We start from the raw sequence: 20077 nt of genomic DNA on the forward strand, positions 1-20077 counted from the left end.
CGAACGTGTGAAATACACGCCATCACCCACCTCTTTTGGAGCGATATTTGGCTGCGGTCGCTCTCAAATGGCTCCTGTACATATTTGCGATGTTCATGGAAGTATTCATAGATCCGGCGCCAGAATGCGGTCCCCTTCTGCTCGGCACCCGTCAACGCATCTTGCCCGATGGTCAACCATCCATCGACGAGCACCTTGTCCTCCTTCTCCGTGTAGTTGGCGGTTCGTTTGCTTACCCGGCGACCTCGAGCTTGTGAAGCTGCGGCTTGTGTGAGGCCCTCACCGAACAACGGCTCCTCCTCGATGTTTATGCTGCCGGGACAGGCAGTTGTGCCCTCCTGTGTGTCAATGGGAGGTGGCTGTGGAGCCTGCTGTGTCGAAGGATATGGCAGGGTCGTCGGCATTGTCTGCGCGAAAGACGGAGGGGCCTGCACGGTGGACGGTGACTGCGCGCGCGCGGCCGACAAATCGTCGAACAGGTTGCGTGCACCGGACATCGCAGCTGCTCCCAGGTTCTTGGGGCCTTTGGAGTTCGCCGGCGCACGGTTCAGGTCAATGGACGAAGGTGACGGCCCCGTCATGGACTCGCCCACCTCCGGTGACCCATCCCGTGACTGGTACGCGTGCCGCCCATGCGCCCCCATTTCGTGCCCAAACGGGGCAGTCGGTGGGGCAGTTGACCTTGGAAGAAGGGGCCGGGTCACGGAGGAGGCCGAGCTCCCCCCAGAGGCCGCGCCGGTGCCGGGGATGATCATGTGCTGGCCGAGCGCTGCGTGGCCGTAAAAGAGCATGGCCTGCGCCTGCTGCTCTTGAAGGACAGTGCTCTTCGCCTCCGTCTTGAGTTGGAGAAGCTGCTCCGCCGCCCGCTGCCGCTCCTCCGCGGCAGCGATTTCCCTCTTCCGTTGGTCGAGCGCCCTGCGGCGGTCGGCCCTCTTCTTGCTCTCGAGCTTCCTCTGCTCCGGGGTGAGGTCGGCCTTCGCCTTCTTCGTCGGCGGCCCGGGGGGGAGCTCGGCCTCCACGGCAGAAGCGGCAATGGCCGCGGGTGCCTCCTCTCCGATGGTGGCGGTGGTGGCGGTGGCGGCGGCAGTCGCTTCGTCGGCCATCTCTAGGTTTTGGGAGTACAGTGGAGTGTTTCTGTTTTCGGAGGCAGACAGGCGGGCCAGGGGCGGACAAGGGGAGGACGCGAGCGACCAGCCTTTCGCGTCCGCGGCCACGCAAACTCGTCCAAGATTTGGGCCGGGTTTGGGTCGTCCCGGACGCCACGGCCATCCGTTTTAGGGATGGGTCCGCGCGCTGGGCCGCGGTTTTGTCCGTTTCGACCCATCCGGACGCGCGGGCGCGGGATGGGTCGCTCGGTTGGAGATGCCCTAAGGAACAATGCATTGTGAAAACGCTTGGCCTATGAAATTCATTGGCATAATAACCATTAATCTGGAGAGAGACGTGCAAATGAGATTCTTTTGCAGAGTATCGAAGTTTAAGAGTGTTACAACCTATAGATCGCACATGGTGTACATAAAGATTAACTAGCGACAAAATAGAAACATATATCGTCTATGCATCTTGGATCCTTTTAGAAAGCCGCCAACCACTATGGTTGTAAATGTTCAATCGGTTGCATCTAAAATCCATATACGCATGTTGCACCTCCGGTAGAAAATAGGACCACTCGTGGATCTAATGTATAACCATATAAATAACCTATAGAAAATGAGCATTCGTACTCTTGTAAAACACATATCATTGCGGCAGTTTCAAATAGCACATCAAAGCATATATAGACGTTTAGATCTTTTCTTTAGTTGCTTTATCAACTACATTCGACCAATTTCGAGACATATTTGTGACATTTGATTGGTGGTGGAACATTAAAAGTGAATTGGATATCCAAATGAGTCTAGCCAAGGGACAATCAAAATATAAATGGTGATAGATTCATTAGCATCATAAAACGCACATTTCTTACAACTATTTAAATTTCCGAACATAAAACATGTGTTGCAAAGACAAGGCCGGCAAGGTGCAGTGTAATTATAATGTAATATATCCAACTTAATTATTCCCGAACGACGCACATGCATGCAATCATGTGGACACACACGCCTTGTGTTGCATGCATGTCTCTCCGAGTAATGCTACACGTCAGTCCGTAGGTGTAGGATTACTCAACATATGTGTATGCGCATGTTCTTCCTCTCCTCGGTCTTCAAGCGGTCGAGCCTCTCCTGCTGAACGAGCCCAGCGCCAGCAGCGCCTCCTTGACTACAGCAATGTCTCGCAGCACGATCTTGTGGTAGAACACCGCCAAGGCCGCGCCGGTGAAGGGTCCGACCCAGAAGATCCACTGCAAATCACAAGACGCATCGGATCTTAATCTCGATCGGAACAACGTACCTAATACCTAATGTGTGTAGGTTTGATTAATGGATCTCACGTGCTGCTTCCAGGTTCTGTGCTGGTTGTACAAGACGGCGGCGCCCAGGCTCCTCGCCGGGTTGATGCCCGTGCCGGTGATCGGTATGGTCGCCAGGTGCACCACGAACACCGCCAAACCGATCGGCAGCGCCGCCACCAGCTGCAAGAACGAATTAATCAAATGCAGGTCAGAGCGGTCGTCGTAATTAGGACAAACTTGTTGACACGACGCGCGCACGTACCGGGACGAAGGCGTCGCGCGCGGTACGCTTGGGATCGGTGGCGGAGAAGACGGTGTAGACGAGGACGAAGGTGCCGAAGGTCTCGGCGCCGAGTGCCGCCGTGAGCGAGTAGCCCTCGGACACCGAATTGGCGCCGCCGCCGAGGGAGTCGAAAGGGTGCTTCATGATCCCCTTCACGATGCCCACGCCGCAGATGGCACCGAGGCACTGCGCTACTACGTACAGCACGGCGCGCGCCAGCGACACTTTGCCGGCCAGGAACAGCGCGAACGACACCGCCGGGTTGATGTGCCCGCCCGAGACGCCGCTGGTGGAGTAGACGAGGACGGAGACAGTGGCGCCGAAGGACCAGGCAACGCCGAGGTACCCGACGCCGGTACACCTCTCGTCGGCGCCGGAGGACTGGAATTTGTACCCGATGACGGTGGAGATGCTCACGTAGACCAGAATGAGCGAGGCCGTGAACTCGCCGATCATGGCGCGGTAGAGGGACCACTCGGTCAGCTCGTTCGTGTCCAGCGGCTGGACTGCCGGTGGGTCCCAGTACGGCACTCTCTGGACGATAATATCGGTTACCTCTTCGTCGTCCGCGGTGGCCACGCCGTCCTTGGTCGACATGGTTCGCGGTCGATCCTCCTACAGACTACAGTACAGAGGGTTTTTGTTCTGTTCCTGCGTATGGGGCTAGTATTAGTTCACTTCCAAGAACATCACGCCAAGAGAAGATGCTTAAATAGGGGTCGAGGTGGAGTGCTTGGCGAGCATGGTGAGAGAGACGCTAGACACCTGGAAGAGGTTCTTTCCTTGGAATACATCTCCTGTTGCCAATTTTATGAATTGAATTATTTTTTGAGAATATGGATTTTCATTCAATGACATATTATCTTGCCGACCGACTGCTCTTCGTCGACATAGAATAATCTCAATGATTGGATGGTTCGTAACCTCGACTTAGAAATAAAAGAAAAAACGCAAACTACCTCTCTTTTTTAAGTCTAACAACATACAACCTTTGAACTTCAAACTTTTCAATTCATTGCAATATTTGAGAAACAATGTGGGAAAGATAGTTCAAGATTTTTATGACATTGTTTCTGAAATGGGCGTTACCTCGGCATACACCGAAAAATACATACAACCTTGATTCATTTCATTTAAAATAATCATACAAACTGAAGCCGCCAAACCATGTGAAAACCCCCACAAAATAACACAACCATAGCGAATCAAACTCAGCCTTATGCCCGGTCACTGCTATCGCCAGCTCCCGGATGAATCTATATAGAGTTTTAAGCGTACTCTTTGACTATGAAATCCCTCATCACATGCTATATCTAGCAATTATTTTGTCCATTATGCATGATACTTGATTCCATTCATTTCTATGTGATATTTGCACAACTAGTAGTTGTATTAGGATTTTAGTACTTTTCCTTGTCTTTCGTTCTGTGTGTCTGGGTGGATGTTCTGCACATTTCTGAACAAAGCATGAAGAAAGGAGCCAAGTTGAGGCAATATGAAGGAGTTACAGACACCAAAACTTAACCATTCGAAGGATGAAAAGAGTAAAAAAATTCTATCACAAGATGAGAAATATCCAGAACCATCTTTTTTCTATTCAAATTATTTAAGTATATGTGGATGATGTTATGAACTAGAATCTTACGATTATATGTTTGTTCAATGTGTATTTTATTCATATTATTATCTTACTGATTAGAGATGCATAATTCATTGGTGTAGTTGGAGAAATCCGACTATCCGAAGTCTAGAGCACACGTGATATAGCTAGATATTTTGTTGCAAATAATTTTACCTTGTAATGATAGTCAAGATATCTTATGAGGAGCACATTTATCTAGGAGCATGATTTTCCATATAACTAAATGCCTTTGGTTCGATATTTATGATCTTAAAATTTTACAATGCTTTGTGATGTACAAGCAAAGGGAGGATAACAATTGAGTTGTATCTGTTGCTCCATGAGTTTGTAAAGATAATGGTATTTGAGGAATTGTCAAACATATAGTAAATTATGAACGTTACTAGAGGAAGTCATCACCTATACACCACATTGCATGGGGAATCATTACATTAATTCTCTCGCTTGTTTACCGCTTTAGTATGTAATTTCAATTTTGGTTTACTTTCAACTCGTCTTTAATTTTTGTCCGCAGTGCTTAGTTATAAATCCTCTCTTAAATCATAGAAAACTCATAACAACTTATAGAATAGGATATTTCCAAACCACGGTTTCGGTGCCTAACATGGCAGCATATTGTAGCAACATAATTGCAGGGAAGAGTTGTTTCCAAGTATTGTAGAAAAGATCTTTCGTGGGACAATAAACTTGGAGAGATACTTCCCGTGGAAGTACTATGATGCCATATAAAATCATAGGATATCAGGAAAGCAAACCTTAGAGATAGGGTCTGATGCGCACGCTCTTGCAGTCGCCTCAATCAGCTTCCACCAACCGAGCTCCAGGATAAAGGTGCAAGCGATGATTCTCGCTAGTTCTGCCATCGACACCGCCGCGATGCTAAACAGCATCCCTGCCATGCGCGAGTCCATAAAATCACGCCCGACACGGGGAGCTTTTTGAACCACACCGCCAAGACTCGCCGTCATTGACGCAGGTGCAACATCACTCCACCTTGGTCACCACCTCCTAGGAATTCAAACCATCCACTTGCCGTTTATATTTTTATGACTTAAAAAAATACTATGAGTTTTTAAAATTCACCGGAATGTTGGTCCTTGAGTGGTGTTGGAATGAGAAACAAAAGTTACGATCGTCGAACAGAAAACGGCAAGAAAAGAAGGAAGAAATCGATGCAAAATATAGGTCTGTACGAGAACCCGCCACATTAAACCATCCTTGGTATGTTATAAGGTACATTGTAGTCCCTCCGTTTTTATGAGTAAGTCGTATCACACCAAAATATATTGTTGAAAACGTCTTTCAAATATGGATTTAATAATGGTATACTTTTGGTGACATATAATTTATGTTTTGATGTTCAAACTGTTAGTCAAAATTCTACCTCAAAATGCGTGGTGGTCTTATATTTTTGGAAGGTCCCAAACAAAACAAAAAAACTTATACCTTGTAAATGTGCAAATGACATATATACCGCCATCCATGAATAAACGTAAACATGCGTTACAATGGAAACGTAGTTATTCATGTACTCCCTCTGATCTCTTTTAATTAACACTGGTGGAAAAAGGGCCTTTGGTCGCGGTTCGCAACTGCCATTAGTCGCGGTTGCGCAACCGCGACCAAAGTATCGCGACTAAAGGCCCCCCCTTTAGTCGCGGTTCCTTACGAACCGCGACTAAAGGCCCGTCCACGTGGGCGCCAGGCGGCCGTCCGGGCGGAGGACCTTTAGTCGCGGTTCTTCTGGCCAACCGCGACTAAAGGCCGCCGCAGGTTTAGGGTTTCCGGCCCCCCCTAAACCTGCCCCCCCCTAAACATATTTTGTGTTTAATTTGTATATTGTTTTATTTCTTTTGTGCTTTATTGTAATTTTGAAGGAGTTTCACATATTCTACGGTACTACATATATACATGCATATGAATGTACAATTTCAAACAAATTTGAAATTATAACCAAAAAGAATTCAAGAGGAATATACAATATATATTCAATATCATCGGATGACCATATACAAGTTTGAACAAGTTTCCATACATATTTTAATGCATGTATAGTTCTACGTCGTCGCAATGGTGTTCTCCTTTAGGATGGAGGACTTCCCTCTCGAACCATCCAGCTAGTTCCTCTTGAAGTGGTCGGAAGCGAGATTCTGGACTAAGCATCGACCGGAGGTGATTCCTCTGAGCATTGAGATCACTCGGAACGCGCTCAGAGGTGTATCTCCGGATCATCTCACAGACATAGTATCCACACAGATTGGTTCCCGGTGGCTGCATATCGCTACCATTCTTAGCCTTTGACCGCATGAAATTTAGCTCTTTCTTGAATTCACCGACCTTTGTATCTGAGAACCGTCTCCAAACCCTACGAGGCAAAGAAAATTAAATGAACAAGAGAGTTATTAGTTCATTACTTGAAGCTTAATTAGGAAATGAACGAAATAGGCCGATCGATATAGAGCGCAAATGAATGAAAACAATTACTTTTGAAGCATTTGTCTCATGTCGGCCCACTCCGCCTTATCCATATCCAGAGAGTCGTGGATGAGACATTCTGATTTGTCAATTTTAATCACTAGCAGAATCCGAGTGGAACCTGCGAACACGATACATGCACGGTACGTCATGCATAACTCATCGATTAGCCGGCCACATACCATGCATGGAGTAAACAAAAGAGAATGTGCTCAAGACATAAACACTCACCCAAAATGGTAAGGAAATAGAATATCACTTTTGAGTTCCTGCTTATCAAGAAACCGCCACAGGTCTTTCTCCACGTCGGCGGGGTGATGCTTTAACGTATATCCATTAACGATGTGTGGGTCAATGAACCCAACATCATGGATGCTCCTTACTCTGCATTCCTTAATCTTCAATCTGCATGTATAATAGCGGACACAACAATATAGTTAGGACATATATATATATATATATATATAGTGCAGGCAATATGAACGAGATGGGGTAGAAATAAATCACTTACAGAACGTAGCAACTGATGATAGATTTGTCGAGCTCGCGCAGATTGAAAAGCTGGAACAATTCACTCAGATGAATTTGTACAGAGTATTGTTTGAAGTGATGCTCATATCCAACTTCCGCAAAAATATATTCTTTGGCGTTTTTATTTTTTATGTAACCCTTGTACCATTTCAGCAAACCTCTCATTTGTGGAGGTAGATCCTCTTCTCGCGCAGGCTCGACGAGAGGCCCATTCTTCACATATGTAAGTACTACCTCCTGCATTGGCGCCTCATCAAGGCCTAACAGTTCACGAAGAGTAATACCTAAGTTGGCCGCTTGTTCTCCGGCACTCGTTACACTCAATCCCCTGTGCTGCCGCAGCTTCTATGATTTCGGGGGCATCCGGACCGGCGGCTGTCACTATAAGCGGGGCAATCGATTGTTTACTTTGTTCCCCGAGCTGGGCAACAACTCGTTTCCCGCTTTGTGCACTTTGTAATTCCGCTTTATCGGCCTCCTCCCGCTCTCTCTTCTCCTTGAATATGCGTGCCCGATTCTTTAGTTCACGTGAATAGTCGTCGAGCGATTCTTTGCGGCTTGGGACGGTGTGTTCAAAAATGACTTAGCCCACTTCTTTTGCTCATCGAATATACTGGCTTGGGCTCGCCCTCTATTTTCTTCTTGCAGCTCGCCTTCCATTTCTCTAAATCAGCAGCCGCGCCCGCCTCGACATCCTCGGCACTACTTTCCCAAGGCCTCGTGGGGAGAGGCTTCAGTGATACCTCCGGTACCTTTGTTTTCTTAGGTACGTAAGGGTCCGGGTTAATAATCCAGGACTGCTGCTTCTGCTTCTTCGCCGGAGGTGGATTGGGGGCGGCGTCGCGCTACCCGCCGGGGCGGACTAGGGGCGGCGGCTGCTTACCCACCGGAGGTGAATTGGGGGCGGCGTCGGCCCTCGTGAAGGAGGTGTAGGTGAAGCACCACCACCACCACCGCCACCGCCGCCACCACCACCACCGTAGGGGGTGGACTTGTTGGCGCCTCGCCCGGAAACTTGATAAACTTCTTCTGCCATAGAATGAGCTGGCGCTTGACATCTCCAAGTCTTGTCGCCCCTTCGGGTGTAGCAATGTCAATGTCTAGGTCCTCAAACCCTTGGACTATGTCCTCCACCGTGACACGAGCATAGCCATCTTGAATGGGGTTGTTGTGGTGGAGTGCTCCGGGTGGTAAAGCACCTGCCGATGGCTACCTTCATGGACATGTTCCCGATAGGATAATACGAGATGACATGCTTTCATCTCCTTTATATCGTCCACGGGGTAGCGAGGAGGCTCCGGTGCAGTAATTTCGACCACCAGAGGCTCCGGTGCAGTAATTTCGATCGTCGGTGCACCAGCCGATGGGGCATCCGTGGAAGCCACGCTGCTTCTCCGCGGCTGGCTTCCGAGATCCAATGGATGATCTTCATGCTGCGCCCGAGCTGCATCTCTTTCGGCTACTAGTACACTCACGGTTTTCTTCATGACATCCATTTCCGATGCCAACCGCGCCACAACATCTTTTTCCCGATCCATCTTTCTCTTACGGCTTCTGTAACCGTACGGGTCATCGTTACGGGGAACCCTATTTTCCACGGAATGTGCCCCATGCCTCGTACACGTCCTCCGTGTTCAGGATTCCCGAGGGCTTTGTCGGGCGTCGTTCTCTCTGTTGAACTTGATCCTCCCTCTTGAGCATCCCTCATTGCCTCAATAAGCTTTTGGGTGGGTGTAATTATTTTGCCCTGGTAAACACACTCCCCTGTCTCCGGGTTCGAGCGATCCCCCATGCCCGTACCACCAGCTTTTGGCCCTTGGGTCCCATCCCTCCGTACTCGGACGGATTCCTCGCGCCCTCGGCTCGTTCTCCATCTTCTCCCACCTAGGCTGCCAAAAGCGATACCCTCCTGGCCCCATTTTATGATTGTACTCCTTCTTGGCCGCATTTTCCTTATTTTTTTCGATAGTTCAAGGAACTGCTCCGATTTCTTTTGCTTCACAAATTCTGGCCAATCATGTTGTAGTTTCTCATATTGTCCTTTGAAATCCGGAGTCTTGCCCTGGTTGACAAAGTCATGGGCTAGATTTTGCTTGTATTTCCGGAATGCGTTGGCCATCCTAGAAAGAGCGAACTGTTTGACTAGCTTGCGCCTCTTCTTGTTTTCCGCAATCTTGTTACCCTCCTCATCGTATTTGCGGTATTCCGGAGGTAGAACGAAATGTTCCATAAGCTTGTTAAAGCAATCTTTTTTGTTCTCTTATCGACAAAAGTGAAACCAACACGTGCCTTCTTTGGCTCATTCCACTCCTGGAGGGTGATCGAGACGTTGTCTCTAACAACGGCTCCGCATTGGCCGACAAACTTGGTGGCGTTCTTGCTGGGCTCCAGCGGCCTGCCGGTTGCTTCGTCGACAACATCGATGGTGCATGTTTCTCCTGCTTTCATCGTCTTGGTTGCGCCACGCTTTGACGACGACGTACTCGATTGTTTCGACGATCCGGCCGAGGGCTAAAATAAGAAAGAGAGGCGCGCGCGTTAGTACACACATATTTATTCAAATCGGTGAGTTTGTATCACCAGAGGCTCAATGTATATATATATACCTCGGCGCCGGAGGTGGTTGCTACTTTCAACTGAAGATTATCGTCGTTTATCGACGTTCCTTCGGCACCATCTTGCTGACCATGCCCTTCATCTTCACCCTCAAAGTTCGGATAAGAATCGATATCATCTTCTTCTTGTCCGGTCGGCACATATAGAACATCGCCTTTTATGATGCCGAAGATTTGTTCTTCAGCGTCCGGATCATAGTTGTCCATAATCGGGTCAGCTCTATCGTCCGCCATATGTCGGTCCTGAAAACATGTAGTCAAAACAAATTAATTGTGTATATGCATTATCACATCTCTTCTACATATAAAGAGAGAGACGACGAGGGAGGCGAGAGGGGGACGCGGTGACCGCGTGACCGAGAGACCGGTGGCGGTGGCGAAAGGGCGGTGGCGAAAGGGCGGTGGCGGTGCCGAGGACACATAATCCTCGCCGCCCCCTCTCGATCCCAAAAAAAACACCGCGCGTATACGGAGGGGTGCGCTACTATTTATGGACGGATCATAGCATAGGTCGGTGCGGGGTGCGTGTGGCCTACGCGTGAGGTCTGAATACGAACACCGGTTCGACTCGGAGTTGTGGATTCTCGACCCGGTTCCGTTTGTTTCTGTTTCTACTTCTCCGGAACTGCCACGGCTAGATGGACTTACCAAGATTCATGGAGTTGCTCAATGAAAAATAAATACGGGGCTAGGTTAAAAAACAAAGAAACTCTCTTGGAAAAAAAGAGTTGTAGTTCAAAATGCATTTGATATATAGTCCAAAAACTAGTACAATTCCAACAATTGAGGAAACGAAATTATCGAAGCATATTTAGTTGCGAAATATTTTGGCTTTCTCATCGGAACAAAGACAATGCTGAAAATGTATATTGATTTGCGCTTCCATTCATGAGCGTCAACTTTTAAAATTTTAGAAATGCCGTGTTAAAATGATGCCATCCACAGTTTTAGAAATGCCGTGTTAAAAACTTAGTATATCAATTTTTTTTATAAAAACTTATTAGTTACATTTTTAATTAAAAAAATTTAGTTACAAATTAAAAAAAAACAAAAAAAACAAAAAAAAGTGTGATGGCCAGGCGCCCGGCCTGGCCCTCGTTCTTCGTCTCTGTAGCGGTACGGCCGCGGGCGCGCGGCAAGCGGCGGCGAGCAGGGCGGCAGCGGCGGCGCGCGGACGGCGCGCGACAGGCAGCGGCGGCGCGACGACAGGCGGTGGCGACAGACGAGAGGGTGGGGCACGCGCGCGGGGGGGTCCTTACGGCGACAGACGAGAGGGTCGGGCGGTGGCGGCGAACTGTGGCGGCGGCGCGGCGTGGCACCCGACGACGAGGCGCTGCGGTTGGCGCGGCGCGGCACGGCAGAGGGTGATACGTCTCCGACGTATCGATAATTTCTTATGTTCTATGCCATATTATTGATGATACCTACATGTTTTATGCACACTTTATGTCATATTCGTGCATTTTCTGGAACTAACCTATTAACAAGATGCCGAAGTGCCAGTTCCTGTTTTCTGCTGTTTTTGGTTTCCGAAATCCTAGTAACGAAATATTCTCGGAATTGGACGAAACGAAGACCCAGGTTCCTATTTTCACCGGAAGCATCCAGAACACCCGGGAAGGACCAGAGGGGGCACCGGGCCCCCGGACCATAGGCCGGCGCGGCCCGGGCCCTGGCCGCGCCGCCATATGGTGTGGCCACCCCTTCGACCCTCTGCGCCGCCTCTTCGCCTATATAAAGCCTCCGTCGCGAAACCCCCGATGCGAAGAACCACGATACGGAAAACCTTCCAGGGGCGCCGCCACATCGCGAAACTCCAATTCGGGGGACGAAGTCTCGTTCCGGCACCCTGCCGGGACGGGGAGTGCCCCGGAGCCGTCTCCACCGCCGTCTTCACCGCCATCTTCACCGCCATCGCTGCCTCCATGATGAGGAGGGAGTAATCCACCCCGAGGCTGAGGGCTCCGCTGTAGCTATGTGGTTCATCTCTCTTCCATGTACCTCAATACAATAATCTCATGAGCTGCTTTACATGATTGAGATTCATATGAGTTTTGTATCACCACTATTCTATGTGCTACTCTAGCAATGTTATTAAAGTAGTTTTATTCCTCCTGCACGTGTGCAAAGGTGACAGTGTGTGCACCGTGTTAGTACTTGGTTTATGCTATGATCATGATCTCTTGTAGATTGCGAAGTTAACTATTGCTATGATAATATTGATGTGATCTATTCCTCCTACATATGCATGAAGGTGACGAGTGTGCATGCTATGTTAGTACTTGGTTTAGTCTTTTGATCTATCTTACACTAAAGGTTACTAAAATATGAGCATTATTGTGGAGCTTGTTAACTCCGGCATTGAGGGTTCGTGTAATCCTACGCAATGTGTTCATCATCCAACAAAAGTGTAGAGTATGCATTTATCTATTCTGTTATGTGATCAATGTTGAGAGTGTCCACTAGTGAAAGTGTAATCCCTAGGCCTTGTTCCTAAATATCTGCTATCGCTGCTTGTTTACTTGTTTCTATGCGTTACTACTGCTGCGTTACTACTTGCTGCGTTACTACTTGTTTGTTTACTTGTCCTGGGCAAAGCACTTTTCAGGTGCCGTTGCTACTACTTATTCATACCACCTGTATTTCACTATCTCTTCGCCGAACTAGTGCACCTATTAGGTGTGTTGGGGACACAAGAGACTTCTTGCTTTGTGGTTGCGGGGTTGCATGAGAGGGATATCTTTGACCTCTTCCTCCCTGAGTTCGATAAACCTTGGGTGATCCACTTAAGGGAAACTTGCTTGCTGTTCTACAAACCTCTCGCTCTTGGAGGCCCAACACTTGTCTACAAGAATAGAAGCTCCCGTAGACATCAAGCACTTTTCCAGGCGCCGTTGCTCGGGGAGGAAAGGTAAAAGGCTCTCATACACCGGTCCCAGGTAAAGTATTTTTCTGGCACCGTTGTGTGTGTGCTCGAAGCTATTTCCTTTAGATCCTGCAATTGCATCTTTTTGTTTCTTGTTTACACTAGTTTGGCATAATGGACAACAATGAGCTTCTTATTCTATTTCCTGATTTAAAACATGGATTGTTTGATGCGAAAATTAAAAAACCTATGGAATCTTATTTGCATGCTTGGTAGTAATATTAGTATGAACGCTTTGAACACCATTGTTGATAATAATGTAGAAAGTTCTAAGCTTGGGGAAGCTGGTTTTCATGATCTTTTTAGTCCCCCAAGCATTGAGGAGAAAATTTTCTTTGATGATACTTTGCCTCCTATTTATGATGATTATAATAGTGGTCTTTTGGTACAACCTACTATGGAGAGTAAATTTTATTGTGATTATACTATGCCTCCTACACTTGATGAGAATAATAATGATAGCTACTTTGTTGAATTTGCTCCCGCTATTACTAATAAAATTGATTATGCTTATGTGGAGAGTAATAATTTTATGCATGAGACTCATGATAAGAATGCTTTATGTGATAGTTATATTGTTGAGTTTGCTCATGATGCTACTGAAAGTTATTATGAGAGAGGAAAATATGGTTGTAGAAATTTTCATGTTACTAAAACACCTCTCTATGTGCTGAAATTTTTGAAGCTACACTTGTTTTATCTTCCTATGCTTGTTACTTTGCTCTTCATGAACTTGTTTATTTACAAGATTCCTATGCATAGGAAGCATGTTAGGCTTAAATTTGTTTTGAATTTGCCTCTTGATGCTCTCTTTTGCTTCAAATACTATTTCTTGCAAGTGCATCATTAAAACTGCTGAGCCCATCTTAATGGCTAAAAAGAAAGAACTTCTTGGGAGATAACCCATGTGTTATTTTGCTACAGTACTTTGTTTTATATTTGAGTTTTGGAAGTTGTTTACTACTGTAGCAACCTCTTCTTATCTTAGTTTTGTGTTTTGTTGTGCCAAGTAAAGTCTTTGATAGTAAAGTAAGTACTAGATTTGGATTACTGCGCAGTTCCAGATTTCTTTGCTGTCACGAATCTGGGTCTACCTCCCTGTAGGTAGCTCAGAAAATTAAGCCAATTTACGTGCATGATCCTCAGATATGTACGCAACTTTCATTCAATTTGAGCATTTTCATTTGAGCAAGTCTGGTGGCCTAATAAAATCCATCTTTACGGACTATTCTGTTTTGACAGATTCTGCCTTTTATTTCGCATTGCCTCTTTTGCTATGTTGGATGAATTTCTTTGATCCATTAATGTCCAGTAGCTTTATGCAATGTCCAGAAGTGTTAAGAATGATTGTGTCACCTCTGAACATGTTAATTTTTATTGTCCACTAACCCTCTAATGAGTTGTTTCGAGTTTGGTGTGGAGGAAGTTTTCAAGGGTCAAGAGAGGAGGATGATATACTATGATCAAGAAGAGTGAAAGCTCTAAGCTTGGGGATGCCCCGGTGGTTCACCCCTGCATATTTCAAGAAGACTCAAGCATCTAAGCTTGGGGATGCCCAAGGCATCCCCTTCTTCATCGACAACATTATCGAGTTCCTCCCCGAAACTATATTTTTATTCGGCCACATCTTATGTACTTTACTTGGAGCGTCTGTTTGTTTTTGTTTATGTTTGAATAAGTTCATCATGCTTGTGTGGGAGAGAGACACGCTCCGCTGGTTCGTATGAACACATGTGTTCTTAGCTTTTAATTTTCATGGCGAAGTTTCTTCTTCGTTAATTTGTTATATGGTTGGAATTGGAAAATGATACATGTAGTAAATTGCTATAATGTCTTGGATAATTTGATACTTGGCAATTGTTGTGCTCATGTTTAAGCTCTTGCATCATATACTTTGCACCCATTAATGAAGAAATACTTAGAGCTTGCTAATTTGGTTTGCATATTTGGTTTCTCTAGAGTCTAGATAACATCTAGTATTGAGTTTTGAACAACAAGGAAGACGGTGTAGAGTCTTATAATGTTTACAATATGTCTTTTATGTGAGTTTTGCTGCACCGGTTCATCCTTGTGTTTGTTTCAAATAACCTTGCTAGCCTAAACCTTGTATCGAGAGGGAATACTTCTCATGCATCCAAAATCCTTGAGCCAACCATTATGCCATTTGTGTCCACCATACCTACCTACTACATGGTATTTATCCGCCATTCCAAAGTAAATTGCTTGAGTGCTACCTTTAAAATTCCATCATTCACCTTTGCAATATATAGCTCATGGGACAAATAGCTTAAAAACTATTGTGGTATTGAATATGTACTTATGCACTTTATCTCTTATTAAGTTGCTTGTTGTGCGATAACCATGCTTCGGGGACGCCATCAACTATTCTTTGTTGGATATCATGTGAGTTGCTATGCATGTCCGTCTTGTCCGAAGCAAGAGAGATCTACCACCTTCATGGTTGGAGCATGCATATTGTTAGAGAAGAACTTTGGGCCGCTAACTAAAGCCATGATTCATGGTGGAAGTTTCAGTTTGGACATATATCCTCAATCTCATATGAGAATAATAATTGTTGCCACATGCTTATGTATTAAAGAGGAGTCCATTATCTGTTGTCCATGGTGTCCCGGTATGGATGTCTAAGTTGAGAATAATCAAAAGCGAGAAATCCAAAATGCGAGCTTTCTCCTTAGACCTTTGTACAGGCGGCATGGAGGTACCCCATTGTGACACTTGGTCAAAACATGTGCATTGCAAAGATCCGGTAGTCCAAGTTAATTAGGACAAGGTGCGGGCACTATTAGCATACTATGCATGAGACTTGCAACTTGTAAGATATAATGTACATAACTCATATGCTTTATTACTACCGTTGACAAAATTGTTTCATGTTTTCAAAATAAAAGCTCTAGCACAAATATAGCAATCGATGCTTTCCTCTTTGAAGGACCATTCTTTTACTTTTATGTTGAGTCAGTTCACCTATCTCTCTCCACCTCAAGAAGCAAACACTTGTGTGAACGTGCATTGATTCTTACATACTTGCATATTGTACTTGTTATATTACTCTATGTTGACAATTATCCATGAGATATACATGTTACAAGTTGAAAGCAACCGCTGAAACTTAATCTTCCTTTGTGTTGCTTCAATGCCTTTACTTTGATTTATTGCTTTATGAGTTAACTCTTATGCAAGACTTATTAATACTTGTCTTGAAGTACTATTCATGAAAAGTCTTTGCTTTATGATTCACTTGTTTACTCATGTCATTACCATTTTTTTGATCGCTGCATTCACTACATATGTTTACAAATAGTATGATCAAGGTTATGATGGCATATCACTTCAGAAATTATCTTTGTTATCGTTTTACCTGCTCGGGACGAGCAGAACTAAGCTTGGGGATGCTTGATACGTCTCCGACGTATCGATAATTTCTTATGTTCTATGCCATATTATTGATGATACCTACATGTTTTATGCACACTTTATGTCATATTCGTGCATTTTCCGGAACTAACCTATTAAGAAGATGCCGAAGTGCCGCTTCCGTTTTCTGCTGTTTTTGGTTTCGAAATCCTAGTAACGAAATATTCTCGGAATTGGACGAAACGAAGACCCAGGTTCCTATTTTCACCGGAAGCATCCGGAACACCCGGGAAGGACCGGAGGGGGGCACCGGGCCCCCGGACCATAGGCCGGCGCGGCCCAGGCCCTGGCCGCGCCGCCATATGGTGTGGCCACCCCTTCGACCCTCCTGCGCCGCCTCTTCGCCTATATAAAGCCTCCGTCGCGAAACCCCTGATGCGAAGAACCACGATACGGAAAACCTTCCAGGGGCGCCGCCACATCGCGAAACTCCAATTCGGGGGACATAAGTCTCTGTTCCGGCACCCTGCCGGGACGGGGAATTGTCCCCGGAGCCGTCTCCACCGCCGTCTTCACCGCCATCTTCACCGCCATCGCTGCCTCCATGATGAGGAGGGAGTAATCCACCCCCGAGGCTGAGGGCTCCGCTGTAGCTATGTGGTTCATCTCTCTTCCATGTACCTCAATACAATAATCTCATGAGCTGCTTTACATGATTGAGATTCATATGAGTTTTGTATTACCACTATTCTATGTGCTACTCTAGCAATGTTATTAAAGTAGTTTTATTCCTCCTGCACGTGTGCAAAGGTGACGATGTGTGCACCGTGTTAGTACTTGGTTTATGCTATGATCATGATCTCTTGTAGATTGCGAAGTTAACTATTGCTATGATAATATTGATGTGATCTATTCCTCCTACATATGCATGAAGGTGACAGTGTGCATGCTATGTTAGTACTTGGTTTAGTCTTTTGATCTATCTTACACTAAAGGTTACTAAAATATGAGCATTATTGTGGAGCTTGTTAACTCCGGCATTGAGGGTTCGTGTAATCCTACGCAATGTGTTCATCATCCAACAAAAGTGTAGAGTATGCATTTATCTATTCCGTTATGTGATCAATGTTGAGAGTGTCCACTAGTGAAAGTGTAATCCCTAGGCCTTGTTCCTAAATATCGCTATCGCTGCTTGTTTACTCGTTTCTATCGCGTTACTACCGTCTGCGTTACTACTCGCTGCGTTACTACTTGTTTGTTTACTCGTCCTCGGGCAAAGCACTTTTCCAGGTGCCGTTGCTACTACTTATTCATACCACCCGTATTTCACTATCTCTTCGCCGAACTAGTGCACCTATTAGGTGTGTTGGGGATACAAGAGACTTCTTGCTTTGTGGTTGCGGGGTTGCATGAGAGGGATATCTTTGACCTCTTCCTCCCTGAGTTCGATAAACCTTGGGTGATCCACTTAAGGGAAACTTGCTGCTGTTCTACAAACCTCTGCTCTTGGAGGCCCAACACTGTCTACAAGAATAGAAGCTCCCGTAGACATCAGAGGGCGCGGCAACGGCGCGGCGACAGCGGAGAGAGGGCGCGGCGATGGCGCGGCGACGGCGCGGTTCGATCGGCGACGGCGCTGCAGAGGAAGACGGTTCGATCGGCGCGGAGAAGACGAGTGTGCCGCGTGCGCGAACGGCCGCGTGTATATAAAGGGACCCCCCTTTAGTCGCGGTTGGTGTGGCCAACCGCGACTAAAGGTGCCCCTTTAGTCGCGGTTGGCCACACCAACCGCGACTAAAGGGTTTTTCGCCGGGTTTTTTCGTTTCCGCGCGCAAAGACCTTTAGTCGCGGTTGGCGAGGCCAACCGCGACTAAAGGTATTTTTCGAAATACTTTCGTTTTAAAATCTTAAAAATACATATAATATATCAATAAATTCAGAAAAATAAAACTAATTCAATTCAAAATGTTAAAAATACATATAATATATCAATAAATACAGAAAAATAAAACTAAATCAATTCAAAATGTTAAAAATACAAATAATATATCAAAAAATTTAGAAAAATAAAACTAATTCAATTCAAAATGTTAAAAATACAAATAATATATCAAAAAATTTAGAAAAATAAAACTAATTAAATTCAAAATGTTAAAAATACAAATAATATATCAAAAAAATTAGAAAATAAAACTAATTCAATTCAAAATGTTAAAAATACTAATAATATATCAAAAAATTCAGAAAAATAAAACTAATTCATTTAAAAATCTTAAAAATACAAATAATATATCAAAAAATTCAGAAAAATAAAACTAATTCATTACAAAATCTTTCCGCATTCCTCTTCCCACCAGTTCTTCCCACCAGTTCTTCCCGGCCGCCTCTGTCTTCCGAAGATTTCTTCCCTGTCTTCCCGCCTCTTTCTTCCCGCCATTTTATTCCCGCCACTTTCTTCCCGCCACTTTCTTCCCGCCACTTTTATTCCGCCTCTTTCTTCCCGCCACTTTCTTCCCGCCTCTTTCTTCCCGCCTCATGTCTTCCCGCTCCCATTTTTCCCGCCATTTGTCACTACATATAGGTAGCCCGGCTTGGCCGACATTATCACATCTCTACAATCTCTCATCACTCTCTCATGGCTTCCACCGCACCCACTCTAACCTACCGGCGAGTGGAGGAGCTTTGCGCCTCGAACTACCCTTGCCCACCGGGCTACCGCGTCCCCGCCGGCCGGAGCCTGAGCGCCGGCGGCGTGCCGGTCCCTCCCGTCCCTCAGGGTACTGCGCGTCGGGCGGCCATCACGAACCACTACTACCTCGACCTCACGCCGGAGCAGCGGATGAATCCCCGCTGGCATCCCGATAACCAGCATACTTGGGACGCCTTCTTCATCAATCGGCGTGAGAGGGCGCTCGCCGGGTATGAGGAGGACGGTCCGCCTCCCGGAAACTTCCACGAGGCCGGTCGTCGGCTATGGTGGTACGGCCGGACTCGCGAGAGCGTCATGGACTACATCACGGCCGGCGATATCCCCCGCCTGCGCTACCCTCGGTTCGAGCCACGAGCGCCGCCCGACGACAGCGACGACAAGCAGCGACGACGACGCCGGCAACTTAGAAGGCGACGACTACCGGTACAACGGCGGCGGCTATGAAGACTACGAGTATGCATATTATACGCCTAGGCAGGAGTATGACTAAATCACTCCAAATTTCATGTATGCGGGAGTATGACTTAGTCACTCCAAATTTCCGTATGCAGGAGTATGACTTAGTCACTCCAAATTTCATGTATGCGGGAGTATGACTTAGTCACTCCAAATTTCCTGTATGCGGAGTATGACTTAGTCACTCCAAATTTCATGTATCATCGGTGCTATCTCGAGTCAATTGAATCATTCGAAAATGGACACCAAACACATCACGGGTAATATAATTCACATGATCCATTCAACAAAGTTTGGTACAATAAATTATTACACATCATTTCTTTCCTTGTGTCCCTGCTTGCTTACGATTGTGCCGTATCCATGGAGCATCCTCATCATTTAACTTAATGCTTGGGTCGGTGTTCACTTTGAAGGGCGGAATTTTAGCAAACATATTATAATCTTCTGACATGTCTGTCTTGTCCTCCACTCCCACGATGTTTCTTTTCCCTGAAAGAACAATGTGGCGCTTTGGATCATCGCATGATGTACTGATCGTTTTCTTATCTTTCCGTTTCCTCGGTTTGCTACTCATGTCCTTCACATAGAAAACCTGAGCGACATCTTTCGCTAGGACGAATGGTTCGTCAAGGTAACCAAGATTGTTGAAATCCACCATTGTCATTC

The 20077-nt window shown here is 46.1% G+C and overlaps 1 protein-coding gene across 1 annotated transcript; it reads right to left on the reverse strand.

The window, feature by feature from the left end:
- Window positions 1-2031: 2031 nt before the first annotated feature.
- Window positions 2032-3374, reverse strand: LOC124674441 (probable aquaporin PIP2-7). Its single transcript, XM_047210492.1, has 3 exons — window positions 2658-3374; window positions 2435-2575; window positions 2032-2344 (listed from the first exon to the last, which is right to left on the reverse strand). The coding sequence occupies exons 1-3, from the start codon at window positions 3273-3275 to the stop codon at window positions 2207-2209; spliced, it is 897 nt and encodes a 298-aa protein (XP_047066448.1). The 5' UTR covers window positions 3276-3374; the 3' UTR covers window positions 2032-2206.
- Between the last annotated feature and the right edge of the window lie 16703 nt (window positions 3375-20077).

This window comes from Lolium rigidum, chromosome 1 (genome assembly GCF_022539505.1).
Source record: "Lolium rigidum isolate FL_2022 chromosome 1, APGP_CSIRO_Lrig_0.1, whole genome shotgun sequence".
NCBI classification, from domain to species: domain Eukaryota; kingdom Viridiplantae; phylum Streptophyta; class Magnoliopsida; order Poales; family Poaceae; genus Lolium; species Lolium rigidum.

Bases quoted from the DNA above. Each gene is read 5' to 3' on its own strand.
- LOC124674441 (XM_047210492.1), bottom strand. From the start codon at position 3,275: ATGTCGACCAAGGACGGCGTGGCCACCGCGGACGACGAAGAGGTAACC. The intron at 2,576-2,657 runs GTACGTGCGCGC...TCGTTCTTGCAG, and splicing joins CGCGCGACGCCTTCGTCCCG to CTGGTGGCGGCGCTGCCGAT. The intron at 2,345-2,434 runs GTGAGATCCATT...TGTGATTTGCAG, and splicing joins ACAGAACCTGGAAGCAGCAC to TGGATCTTCTGGGTCGGACC.